The sequence below is a fragment of the Papaver somniferum genome, chromosome 7 (assembly GCF_003573695.1).
Source record: "Papaver somniferum cultivar HN1 chromosome 7, ASM357369v1, whole genome shotgun sequence".
NCBI classification, from domain to species: domain Eukaryota; kingdom Viridiplantae; phylum Streptophyta; class Magnoliopsida; order Ranunculales; family Papaveraceae; genus Papaver; species Papaver somniferum.
This window is the reverse complement of record NC_039364.1, coordinates 217259500-217273371: the sequence shown is the minus strand read 5'-3', so window position 1 is coordinate 217273371 and position 13872 is coordinate 217259500. Positions and strand designations below refer to the sequence as shown.

The following is a 13872-nucleotide window of genomic DNA, read 5'->3' as shown; positions in this document are numbered from 1 at the left end:
GAAATCTTCTTTTACCAAAAGCCTCCACTGAGAATTCTAATGATTTTTTTTTTTCAATTGAATGATTCTTCCTTCCTATCCATCTGCATTCTTCATCCTCAACTATGCAAGACTCTAAAGTCAAGGTCACTTGACTAAGTTCAAAATATCGCTAGACAAAAACAATCTGTTCAAAATAGCTCTAACCGTATTTTTGGACCCAAAATAATCATTATGACATGAATAATTAGTGAAATTAGTTAGTTACTGTTTTTTATTCCTTAAATTTTATTTGTAGCACTTAACCGCTCCTGTAAAAGTTGCAGATTGAGATGGTATAATCAACTGAGCCCGGACGTTAAACCTGGACCTTTCTCAAAAGAAGAAGATAAAACAATTTGCAATCTTCACAACATATTGGGAAATAAGTAAGACTAATATCATGTGGATTTTAATTTTTTGGATCTGACTCGTCTGATCTGACTGAATTCAACTGACTCATCCGGATCTGACTCAACTGTATGCGAGTTAAAATGACGAGGGTACTAAGTACACCACAATCATTTCGATATCAACTTGTATGGCACACACCTTGCGTGATCCAATATAGACAGAGATCCGTCAAGAAGATATCAACCACAAGATTTACACTTGGTATATAGAATAGGTATCAAAACGAACCTAACTATAAGGATCGAACCCAAGTATTGAATTAGCGTACAAGTGTATTTACTTTAATTATAAAGACAAGCTAAATAATACAGAAGTAAGTAAATAACACAACACAAGATTTTGTTAACGAGGAAACCGCAAATGTAGAAAGATCCCTGTGACCTAGTCCAATTTTGAATACTCTCATAATTAAGACGTCGTACAAAGACTAGTACCAACTTCATATAGTTGAGACCAAGTAAACTAACTCCAAGTTACCTAGTTCCTTAAATATCCCTGCGCCTACTACCAATCTGGTCAACCCACACGAATCCCAAGATAGAGTCTACAATCTTTAGTCGCTTCACGCACTTGTGAAGACTTCAAGCACTCAACTCATTTGGATCGTATTCTGAACAATAAAGAATTAATATGTATTCGGTAACCACTCTAAATCTCAATAACTAAACCGGAGATATATGTTGAGTTAAACAAATGCTCTTCCATTTAAATAATATAAACCCCTTTATTTGGTTTAGATCAACCAAGATCTAGATTATCAAGATAATAACATCTAGGTTCACAATCAATCTAAAAATAAAGACACATAAATAGATCATAAGACAAGTATAAAGAGATCACTGATTAATTTATTACGACTAGTAATAAGATGTCTATCAAGATAAACAGAGCTAAGTCGGATCCCAATCAATCAAGTGTTGTGCGAAATATAATCACAAAGATTAGAAACCAATAAGAAATCTTCTTGTCTTCAAATCTTCATTTGGTGTACCTGCACAAACAAACTTGATTCCCTTGTCGATCACGCACAAAACAGAGTCTTTTACAGTGTCACTCGAATTGTTTGTCGCCGAAAACATTGTTTGAAAAACCAAAGAAGTAAAGGAAACTTGAATTTTTGTTTGAGATTAGGTTTTAGTATTTGATTATCATGGAAATTGGAAAAAAAAAGGTTTTAATATGTTGATTAAAGATTGTTAATAAAAATGATTTAGGTTTTTGTATTTGTTTTAGATGAGTATAATTATTAAGGTTAATGTAGATGGTAATTTAGATACACTTTAGACAACCCATATCCCCTTCTCTAGGTTGGGGAAAGAAAATGATACGTCTCGAATAATTATTTTAGGTCATGAATTCACAATCGCCTTCCAACAACTTTATATATGACAGAGAAAAATTCGTTTGAGATAGAGTTTTCACCGAACGAAATAGATTAAATCGCCAATAATAAAGACTCTATCGTTGACGCTATATACATGATCGCTTTGATAGCATTTATACAGGCCAAACTCTTTTCCCATACTACGGTGGTTAGTTTGTCAGGCCACCTGGTATATCAAATGGAAATATTTTTTGGGGGATTCTTTAGGATATCCCAATCAATGCCTTGGATAGGCATTGGCCATTGACTTTTTATAAGCTTGCACAAAATCCCTAATCATTCCAAATTAGCTGTCTTTGGTTTCCAAACTTAAATCCTCGGAATCAATTTACTTCTTAAACTTAAATCGTTTTTTCCTTCATCACTACTCAATCTAGTTAAACTACGCCGTGCATTATCGAATTTCCAAATCCCTAAATTTCTGAAAGTTATAGCAAAAAGCTAAGAATCTTGAATGCCTCCTATCAATAAAAACGCTTGCTTTTTCCCTTCCCTTTCTTGTATACCTTAACGTTTTCTCCCAATTAGATTTATCTCGATCTATTAAACCCTAATTTATATCAAAAAATCAATCTCATCTCGCAGATGAAACCCTATTACTTAAATTTGTTATTCATTTTTACAATTCTTTTTGCTTGTTTTGCCCTGATTTTTGCCAGATCTATAGTTAAGGTTGATCCCTCAAAGCCTCAGGGTTCCGATCCTAATGCAGACACTTTGCAGCCTTTTCCATCAGGCCCAGTCAGAACCTTGAAAAACGCGTGAGTATAATCTATCTTCATTTATGTTATCACAAATTGTACAAGTAGGGTTTATCAAATCATTGTATTTAACAGTGAAGCTATTTGGTCAATTGCTTGAATTAATCAATTGTTTGTATTTGTTTATCAGAATTAATTGGTGAACATGAAATCAAATCGTTTATTATTCCGTCAGCTTTATAAGCTAGAATATTGAGACTATATATGTTTTCAGGAATGTAAATTGTCCTCTAGTTATTTAGTAATCTCATAGAGTTTAGTTGTGTACTTGTAATTGACTTTAGCTGTTGTTTCTCCTCTAAGTTTTACTGCAAAATGAGGTTTGCACCTTGTATTAGGTGAATTTCGTAGTGAATGAAATCTTCTTTTATTTTATGTCATGAAATGGTTGCAGGCAATGATGTTGATTAATTTTCCTTTGTTTCTGTCTCTTGTGGGTGGAATAGGATACTAGGAGATACAGTTTTCATAGCGCACCCAGATGGTTCATTATATAATGTGGAACCACATTCTGGGGATGTTAGGTGGGTGTTCTCATCAGGAGAACCCCTTTGGTCCTCATATCAAGCCTTTCTAAATTCCTCGCGTCTGGATGGGATAGCAAATTCTCGTTCGAACTACGAATACATAGATATTGAAGATGATGCAACGTATGTCGTGAAAGGACCAGACGGTAAAGTAAAACTTGTAAGTCATTCACTCATTTAAAACGCAGCTGGTGTTTGTTTATTGTTATTGCTATTTAATCAATTTATATATTTATCGGTTCTTTTGTTTTTGTTTGTTTTTATCATGGCATTTAAAAATGATTCTTAGGAATCTTACCTTGAATTGAGTTGAATGTTTGAAATCCTCTGAAACTCGCTTGTTTAAATCCTCTGAATAGTCAGGTACAAAGCTTGGAAATTCTAAGATGAACTCATTTCTATTGTGCGCCGCTAACTTCATTTTGAATCTAATTTAGTTTTGTACCTGACTATTCACTTTGAAAATGTATCACTATTTGGATCTAAAAGGATTTCAAGCAAGTCGATTCAAACCAGTAAATTTAAACAAGCGAGTTTCAGAGGCCTCAGCACCACTAAGATATTCTTCAGTGAGACACATGAGAGATGGTTAGAGCTTATGATAACTTTCCATATTAGCCAAAGCTGGATCAGATTCAAAAATCTTAAGTATTTGGTAGTTGGATTTTGTTAGATTAAGGGTAGCTTAGAACATTTTAGCAGGTTTTCACTGTTACTGATTTATGAATATCATTTTCTTTGTTCCTTGCTTATGTGTTCCAGAAACTCGCAGACACAGCTGAGCAACTTCAGGAAATAGTCAAATCCAGACCTAATATTCTTGCCCAGCAAATTATCCTCGTTAGCACGAGAATGGAAGTATATATCTTGAATGCCAATTCTGGGAGGCGTGTTTCTGTGCATACTCTAGCTGCCAGCATGAAAGAGGAGGGTAATGCAAATCATGGGGGCTTGGTCGAACCCAATGCCGTGGAGATAGATGGAGAGATCTGTGTCATAAGGAATACCTATTGCTTTCAGTCAATCTCGGGCTCAGGTGAACCTAAATGGAATCTTAATTATTCTGAATATAGAATTGCCGAACATTCACAAGGACTTGATGGTATTATTATTCAAAATTCGTTGCCTACAAGGGATGGGCTAGGTTTGGAATATAAACACAGTACCTTGGTACCGTTTCTTGTAACATCTATGAAGGTTCCTATTAGTTATGATCTTAGTGAAGCAAAAGAACAACATCCGAAAGCACAGGAGTCTATGCCTGCGCAACTACTTGGTCCAAACCCTGATGTGAAAGTTCATAGTGAAGATAAGAATCCTCTTTATGGTAACTGGTGGTTGACTACTATCTTAGGATCTGTTGGCGTTGTAGTTATTCTCTCGCTTCATCGACTGTCACCTACGAGGTTTCTGAGACAGGTCAAGTTAACCACGCAGTCGAATGATTCAAAAGTTGCAGTTTCAAAAAAGAAGAAATCTCGAAGACTTGGGAACAGTAAGAACAACACCAACTTCGGAAAGAGTAAGAATATTATCTCTCAGGAGGGAGAAAATGCTAATGGACTTAAGCTTGATAAAAATGATATTGAACTCACAAATGACGGATTAATTGGGCGCAAGATTGGTAGATTGTTTGTGTCTAACATAGAAATTGCTAGGGGTAGCAACGGTACGGTTGTGCTTGAAGGAAATTACGAGGGCCGTCCAGTCGCTATCAAACGTCTTGTTAAGGCTCATCATGATGTTGCTTCCAAAGAGATTCAGAACCTAATTGCATCTGATCGACATCAAAATATTGTCCGTTGGTATGGAGTGGAATATGATTCGGATTTTGTTTATCTTTCGTTGGAGCGCTGTATGTGTAACTTGAATGATTTGATTCAAGTATGCTCTGCTTCTTCCTTAAGTTCAGTGACTATCAAGGACCAGACTGAGAACCCAACAAATGAGTACAATGTTCGGATAGATGCGTTGCAAGCCATCGACAAGGATATTGAATTATGGAAAGCAAATGGCTATCCATCACCCGAGTTGTTAAAAATGATGAGGTTAGTCGCATCCTACTATTTACATTAGCAAACGAGCTATAATCTTGGGATGCTAGGTTTTGTCAAAAAGGTTTTATGGAGATTTTAACCCCTCGGTTAGAAATGATTCGGATGGTTTGAACTCATTATCAATAAGAAAAATTAACAGTTGGGTCATGGCGACCGAAGCCCCAAACATTTTTTTAAATAAACCTTCCACTACAACCTTGCACCCAAGGGTCTGATTCTTTTTAGTTTGATTATATACCTTTCTGGCTTCCTATTTGTGTCAATAGTGGTCATTAGAGGCAGGAACTCCGGATCATTCAGAAAGAACCCACCTTTATCTTTACAATGGCATACTCAAGACATTTTCCCACAGTTTAATGTTGCACTCTCACAATGATCTGCTATCAAAAACTGAAACTGTCGGCGAATACCCTGGTTATTCCTCTATTTTTAATTTTCCTTCTTTGCCACTAGTTCTCGGCATAGTACAACATATTTTTGATTGCTTGGTGTTTGTTCCAGGGATGTGGTATCTGGCCTCGCGCATTTGCATGATTTGGGAATCATACATCGGGACCTAAAGCCTCAAAATGTTTTGATACTTAAGCAGAGATCCTTATGTGCAAAACTTTCAGATATGGGTATAAGCAAGCGCCTTAATGGTGATATGTCTTCCTTGGGTCATCATGCAACAGGTAAATGAAGTCTGTTATTACAGAATCTAATTGCAGTGTACCATGTGAAGGATATTTGGATAGCTCACAAACATGATATTTGGATTATGATACGACCTGTAGTACATCATTTCAATAGCTCACAAACGTGATATTTGGATTATGATCATATCCACTAAACGCCTAGTCCAGATATATCATCAAAAAATTGATTATTATTCCCAAAATAATGCTTTGGTTGGACTCTCATAGTTACTCTTGGTATATGAGAATATGTAGTGAGATCCATTATGAAAATGAGAATGCTGACATACGTGCAGAAGTTTAAATCAGTACAATTGGTGTCAATCCATGAAATTAATTCTCGCAATGTTGTCACTATCTAACTCTAGGTTCTGGTAGTTCTGGTTGGCAAGCACCTGAACAACTCCTTCATGGGCGACAAACACGTGCTGTTGATTTATTCAGTTTAGGCTGTGTTCTCTTTTTCTGCATTACTGGAGGTAAACATCCATTTGGTGATCGGCTTGAACGTGATATAAACATTGTCAGAAACCGTGTGGACCTGTTTATGGTGGAGCACATACCAGAAGCTGTCGATCTTCTCTCTCGTCTATTAGATTCTGACCCAGAAGCGAGGTAAGGATTATATGCTTTTTCTCTCATGTCTGAATCTTAAGTACAACAACCTAAGAAGCACCTCATATGCTAAGTTTTTTCTCTCTCGGGATTTCTTGAGTAACACATACTTTATCTTTTTATTCCGCCAGGACAAAGGCATTGGATGTACTGAACCATCCTTTCTTCTGGAATTCTGAGACACGCCTTGCATTCCTTCGAGACACTAGTGATAGGGTAGAATTAGAGGATAGGGAGGTTGAATCTGACCTCTTGAATGCACTAGAAGCAGTTGCGCCAGTGGCTTTGGGCGGGAAGTGGGACGAAAAAATGGAATCGGACTTCATCTCCAACATTGGCCGTTACAGGCGATATAAGTATGATAGCACCCGTGATTTATTGCGGGTCATACGAAACAAGTTGAATCATTTCAGAGAACTTCCGCAAGACATCCAGGTTTGTTTGTAGGCTGTGGAAGCTTGCTTTAGTTTACTATATATGATTGATTTTAACTTCTTCCTTTTTTCTCAGGAACTTCTTGGTCCAGTTCCTGAAGGATTTGATGGTTATTTTGCAACTCGATTTCCCAAGTTCTTAATGGAAGTTTACAAAGTCATGTACAGATACTGCAGGGAAGAGGAATGCTTTTCGAAGTACTTTAAAAGTAATCTTGTCTAAATTGTTGGTCTTTAAAAGTAATCTTGTCTAAATTGTTGGTCTCTGTTATCGCAAACTAATTTACCTGTAACTTTTTTTCAATCTTTTTAACTAAAACGAACGCCAGTATTTTACTGATTCATACAGCGTATATATGATTGTAATTGTAGTTGTATTAATGTTATAATAAAGTTATCTACACTGTAATTTGACATTTCAAGCGGTTATTTCTTTCTATGGATTTGGTTAATATCATGTTTTTTATTATGACAAAAACATGCAAAAACTTTACCAGACATTGTGCTTAAAATTTTATGAAACAAAAAGGTACATAAATTAGAAGTTTAAAAATAAAAAACTAGTCTCCAAGGAACATAAATTAGAAGTTGTAAAAATAAAAAACTAGTCTCCAAATTTGAACGCTGCTTTATCAGCTAAAACTGCCTGGCGTCTGATCCAGCACTGCATAACGATTACCTTGCGGTTTTGATTTGTATCTCCTATTTACTAAATAAAGGTTACCAATCTAGTTGGTATAGCAGCTCAATCTTAGATACTGCATAGCTCTGATAAGTTTTTTCATTTTGTTGAATTTCAAAACATTGCAAGAAACTTTAATTCTCCTGCTGACACAACAGCTAAGTATTGTAAGCGGAATAGAGTGATGGGCAGAACAACCAACCCCATATCACTCAAATATCTGCATCTTGAATTACTTCAATAAATTTCTTCTTTTATAGCAAAATAAAAAAAAAAGAAAAGAAAAAAAGGTCTCCAAATTTGTAATACCACGACTATTTGAGCTTTACTTTTACAACCTTAAGACTCCCTCGACTCTACATAAACCGTACACATCTTTTTTATTTAGCAAGGTTGTGTACTTCAGTTTTAATACCCAAAACAAGGTAGGTGAATAGTTCATTCACAAGACTAGTTTTAATAGTTCTAATAGTTCATTCCCAAGACTGAACTATTGGTAGGTGAATCGTCTAGTGCAGGATCACCTGCTTCCGCCGTGAACTCCCACATCACACCAGCATCTCCCACACTATTAATCTATTACCACCTTCACCCTTTTCATCACATGCAACATAATCCTCTTCTTTTCCATGATTAAGGCCAGCCTTGATGTGTTGCAAAGAACACACCTTTCTCATACTTAAATGCTTCCAAAATCGACTTCACATGAGTAGTTGTCACATTGGTAGCAACTGGCTTCGGGATAGAATTGAACAAATACCCCTCCTTTTGATGGACCTTGCACAAATACCCTCCGGGGGTATATTTCAAGTTGACTAACTTCGAGAAGGAAACTGATTTTTCTTGCCATCTGGCGACAAGTGCTTAACATCAACCTTACTTTGCTTGAGAGAATTCATTCTATTTCATCTTGATCCCTGTGCACAAAGCTTCTGCAATAGAAAGATGGCGCATCAAGAGATATCAGTAGTGCAACCAGAGAGCAATAAAAACAAAGCAACACATTTCTTCTTAATATGTGTGAACTAAGATGCACCGTTACAGGACAAAGAATGAATACAAGCGTCGCAATGAGCAAACTGAATAGAAATAAGCATACCGCATCCAGTACGTCACAGTGAAGTTCTTTGCTATTCCCAATCTCCCATACACAATATATGCCTTTGGCCCCAAGTCTGGCTTCACAGCTCCCTCTGCCAATTTTGTAGCTAGAGTAAGGAATCCATTTTTCGGATTGGTATACCCCTGATACCCAAGGAACTAATGAATTCAGCACCATGGAGTGGCAAAGGTTCCTCAAATAAAATAGATGGCGGCCAGTCCCTCAGTTTGAGCATCTCAGGCCATGAGATGAAGTAACTTCGACCTTCTGAACAGCCTTTGAAAAGTTGGTGTATATTTATCTCTACCTGCACGCACAAAATGCAATATGTAAGCTTATTACGTCATATATAAAAGTAGAATGTTCAAGATTGACAACTTTATAGAACTGTTCACAGATCTACTTTCCTTAAGCTTCAATCTCTCAAAATTTTAGCAATATTATATTCTAAATCAAAAGACTTAAGATCGTTAAGAGTAATGAAACCAACCTCACGCCAATCCAGGCAATCAATGGCCTCCGGAGTTAGGATTTCTCTTGCTGAAGGCACGCCAATAACCATTAGCTCCCATCTCAAAACAGCTATAAAGTCCAGTGTTCCGCACAATTACTGGTTCACCCTTGATCCAGTGTTTCTTAAAGTGTTGAATGTCCCGTGCTGAATTTCTATAGCTTTTAGACAATATAGATAACTGTCATCATAATCCTCACGATAAGCTGAACTCCTTATAGTGTTCTTTCCAAGTCAATATTGCCGAAAGAGTTGAAACAGGAGTACCGCGGTGTATGAGTTGCAAGCATATCCCAGCTTTTACTGCTATGTCTTCAGCTCTTGGCTTCAACTCTGAAACCCAAGTTTCTAGAAGAAGGCACTTCAGCTCTAGATGAGCAGTACCGCACGCATCCACTTCTTCAGATGAGCAAGGAATACTGCCACTACTCCTCGCTTTCTAGTTTCCACTTGGGTTTTAGTTTCACATGATTCTGCAATGGCTTCAGAACCACGTTTTAACCTTTAAGACCCTCGAACATCCTCCACACCGGGCGAAGGCACTCCACCATGTAGATAAAGCTTCAAAATCAGTCAATATAATCCATAATTACTTCCTCACTTTTATATGCACAAGCGCCACGGATCTCCCGACAACAATTAAGGCATAGATCATAAGAACAGTTTGAACAGCTCCGGTAAAAGTCGACAACGAAAGCAGTTGTCAACAATTAAGGCATAGCAAACACTTGAAGATTTTGATCTGTTGAAATGTTAGTTCAATTTGTAGATGCTTTTTATTATAACAAAAACACACAAAAGCTGTACCAGACAGGGTTAACATTGCTCTAAATTCAATGAGACAATAAACCTGAACTACACTAAGAACATAAATTAAAACCCTAGTCTCAATAGTGAAATACCAATTAGCTAGCAAAATGCTGCAAATATTCAAAAAATTGATCACAATTACAAAATTGTTCAAACCCATCATCTAGTGATACTACTAACAACCCTAGCACCAACTCTATCAAGACTACTGACCACAGCTGAAGCCTTCAAATTCCCTTGTTTCATAAAGGCTTCCACCATTTTCACTCCAATTTCCACTCCGCTTTCTGCATTATCCGTTATCGCAACCGCAGTCGGTCCTGCCCCGCTAATAGTACACCCAAAAGCACCAGCATCAATAGCTGCTTTCTTCACAGCAACCATACCAGGAATCAATGGTGCTCGGTTGGGTTCAACAATCTTATCAGACGATAATGCTAAACCCAACATCTCCAAATTCCCTTGAATAATTCCAGCTACCAATGCGCCAGCTTGACTCGAATTCCAGGTATGATCCTCCAATGTAATATGAGCAGGCAATACTGCCCTCATTTTCTTCGTCGGAGCTTCAAATTCTGGATTAACAAGCACAAAAAACAAATCTTTGTCACTGGGAAATGGCAGTTTAACTAGATTCAGCGGATTGTAATTCTGAACCAAAACAAATCCACCCATTATTGCTGGTGCTATGTTATCAGCATGATAACCAGATATTTTAGCTTCTGAATCAAGCCCAGCTAAAACAAGATCAGAAAAATCCAACTTCCCCCCAAAAATTTCATTAACTGCAACTGCAGCAGCAGCGGCACTAGCAGCACTTGAACCAAGACCACTACCTAAAGGCAATCCCTTTTCAAGAGATAAAGAAAGACCCACAGATTTAATCCCTAGCATCTTCATGACTGAAATTGCTGCAATTCCAGCACAATTCCACAATGGGTTTTTACTCAATTTTGAACAACCATTAATAGATGATATCTGAATTTCACCTGGTTGTACATTTGAATCAATTGATAGAGTAACATAATCACCAATTCCGTCAACAGCACAACCAAGAAAATCAAACCCTGGACCTAAATTTGCTACTGTGGCTGGTGCAAAAGTTCTTAAAGAATCGAAGACTGGTTTGGGTTCGGATGTGATTTTTAGGGTTTTAGTATTATTACAACATCTAAGAAGGGTTTGGGAACGAGGGATTGGATTGAATGTATTGGTTGATGGAGGAAGTGAGATGGGTTTGAATGATGCGTAAGCCATATTATCTCACTGGTACTGAAAACGAGTCTAAAAGAGAAATTCTTTACCACGGAGGATCCGTGGATGTCGAACTAGGAGGGGTTTAGTTGCAGAACATTAACAATGGGTGGGGGGAAATGAACAAAAGCTCTTCACGAGATATATTAATCAACCGGCTCCAGTCGTATGACTATTTGTTGTACGGATAAATACATGACCATGATACATCATTAGATTCATTACTGCTTTGAGTTTTGGCATCGTTATGTTTTTTCTACCCATCCAAACACAAGTAGTTTATTGGGAATTTTGATAAAGTATCGCGGGTTTTTTTATATCCATAAAATTAGTGTTCCCGTTTTTTTCAAACTTTCTAAAATGCGCTTACCGTTTACTTTCACCTCTTAGGCCCGCATAATGGAGTCAATGGTCGTTTACCTAGCCAAAACTGGGTCAAATTACCATAAACCCCCCACACTAAACCTAAATCGAGTAAGAACATGTAAATCTTATATTCCCCTCTTCCTTCACTTCTCTCCGACAGTCGCGTTCTTCTTATTTCTTTATCTCCTTATCTATAATGAAATCAATACTCCGATTACTGCTCTGTTTAATTAGGGTTTTTAAACTAAACAGAGACAATTTCGATAGAGATTCAGGTTGTATTTGAAGGGAAAAAAACAGATTTTGGTATATATATTTTTGGGGGTTGAACTGTTTTTTAGGGTTTCATAAAATAAATAGTTGGGGAAGAAGATGAATCTCAAAAACAGCGGTAGTTGCTGCAAGTGATGTGGCTGGCGTGAATGAACAGAGTTGCGGTGAAGGTGTGATGCCGCCATTGATTTCGTGATGGAAGAGAAGAAGATTGCTGCAGTATTAGAATTGAATGGATTATGAGCAATGGGCTGTGGTGAGAATCAGTCCACAACAACACTAATAGGAAGAAGAAAAGTGGTTTGTTAATGGCAATGATTATGATTTTGATGAATATTGATTTGAAATTCTCTCAATTTGAAATAATTGGTTCATATTTATCCATCTTCTACATGTTTGTTTAAACTTGAGCCTTGAATTCATCATCAACGTCAAATGTGGGGATTTTTTTTATTAATTAGGGTTCTTGAAGATTTGGGGGTTTTCTGGTATTATGAACTTCTTTTACTAATTTATGAAATTAGTAGTTAGTATTTTTAATATGATTTTGATGATTGTTCAATTCAAATTAATGTAATTTCAAATTCAGTTTCAAATTAATGATGGTGAGAGTTGGTGATGTTGTTCTAATGAAGGTTTGTGGTTCAGAACAAGGTTGCAGCTGCTGTGCTTACAAGGTTCATGGAGGTGGAGATTCAAATGAAGAAGGTTTTGTTGGTGAATTGAAGTTAAAACAAATAAGACCTTGTGCTGGTGATTGAGAAGCCGAGAAGAAATTGAAATCTGGGGTTGTCTCTGCTGTTGAATTGGTAGAGGTGGAAATAGGGATTATCATGGGTCTGTAACGGACTTGAGTCTGAGATGGCGGCAGTATTAAATTGTTGTAATGGTTATATGTATGCTTAGGTCACAGGTGGTGGATTTGTGTTGATGTTGTGCAAGGAACTGAAATTGTAGGCAGAAATGGGCCATTGATGGTTGCTTGCCACTGAGATTTGAAGAATGGATGCAGTGGATTGATTTTGGTGCTACTGCAATGGTCACAGTGATGGCACTGCAGTTGTAGGTGCAGGCTGGGAATGTAAAGAAGAAATGCGAGCTAAGAAGATGTTGGATGAGCTGATGCTGGTGGTAATGGTTGTATGCATTTGAAGTGATAAATGGCCGGGAAATGGATGTATTGGTGGGCTGCGGTGGTGAAGCTGAGTAATGGAGTTGCAAAGTAAGTGGAAGTTTATGATGTTGCAGAACTGCAGAAGGCATGGTGGTATTGAGCTGCAACAGATAGAAACATGAAGCTGGTAATGTTGTGTGTTTGGCTCAGAAATGGGTTGTGCGGTGAGCAAATGCCGTGGCGATGGTATTACATGCAATTGTAATTGCAGGTGTGTGGCAGAAAGTTGCAGTTCAAGTTGTTGTTGGTATTGTGAATGAGTAAGATTGCAGGTGGTCAGCACTGGGAGATAGTTTGAGCTGCTAAAAGAGACTGGTGTTGTTTTGGTTGATGGGTGTTAGTTTGTTGGCTAGAATTGCAGGAGCTGCTATTGAGTTGAACTACAAGTGGATATTTAATCTGTTGGTGTTGTATGGATGTATGGGTCTAATCTGTATATTGCAGAAAAGGAACTGAACTGAAATGGGTATGAGCAGTTGGTAGGAAACATGATGTTGTTGTTGGCTATACTGCATGTGGACTGTGAAGAAGATGGTCAATGAAGCTCAAGCGGAAGATGTGGATTCTGCATTTTGCACAACACAAATAAGAAAAATGGAGTTGACTCGAGTCGACTCGGCGTTTCAAGTCTGCAATTCAAAAAAATCCAACTCTACTCAGGAGGAAGGGCTTTTTGGACATTTTGACACTGCCACCTAAGCGTTAACAGATGCTAACTGCCGTTTACCGTTTTTTTAATAAAACGGTCAAGGCAAGGGTACTTTAACAAATTTTTAAAAAACGGGGGCATTTTTTTAGTGTAATGTTAAAAGT

General features: G+C 37.4%; 2 protein-coding genes across 2 annotated transcripts; one reads left to right on the top strand and one right to left on the bottom strand.

Moving 5' to 3' along the window:
* The first annotated feature begins 1958 nt into the window (after window positions 1-1958).
* On the top strand, window positions 1959-7303 carry LOC113299572 (serine/threonine-protein kinase/endoribonuclease IRE1a-like). Its single transcript, XM_026548609.1, has 7 exons — window positions 1959-2577; window positions 3024-3264; window positions 3867-5152; window positions 5663-5835; window positions 6207-6453; window positions 6585-6888; window positions 6964-7303. Exons 1-7 carry the CDS (start codon window positions 2402-2404, stop codon window positions 7108-7110), a joined length of 2574 nt encoding a protein of 857 aa, XP_026404394.1. The 5' UTR covers window positions 1959-2401; the 3' UTR covers window positions 7111-7303.
* A 1044-nt stretch (window positions 7304-8347) lies between these two features.
* Window positions 8348-11375, bottom strand: LOC113299571 (homoserine kinase-like). Its single transcript, XM_026548608.1, has 3 exons — window positions 9162-11375; window positions 8669-8978; window positions 8348-8501 (listed from the first exon to the last, which is right to left on the bottom strand). Exon 1 carries the CDS (start codon window positions 11247-11249, stop codon window positions 10152-10154), a length of 1098 nt encoding a protein of 365 aa, XP_026404393.1. The 5' UTR covers window positions 11250-11375; the 3' UTR covers window positions 8348-8501; window positions 8669-8978; window positions 9162-10151.
* Window positions 11376-13872: the final 2497 nt, after the last annotated feature.

Coding starts and splice junctions, on each gene's coding strand:
- LOC113299572 (XM_026548609.1), top strand. CDS start 2,402: ATGAAACCCTATTACTTAAATTTGTTATTCATTTTTACAATTCTTTTT. Junction 3,265..3,866: donor CAGACGGTAAAGTAAAACTT/GTAAGTCATTCA, acceptor TATGTGTTCCAG/AAACTCGCAGACACAGCTGA. Junction 6,889..6,963: donor AACTTCCGCAAGACATCCAG/GTTTGTTTGTAG, acceptor CTTTTTTCTCAG/GAACTTCTTGGTCCAGTTCC.
- LOC113299571 (XM_026548608.1), bottom strand. CDS start 11,249: ATGGCTTACGCATCATTCAAACCCATCTCACTTCCTCCATCAACCAAT.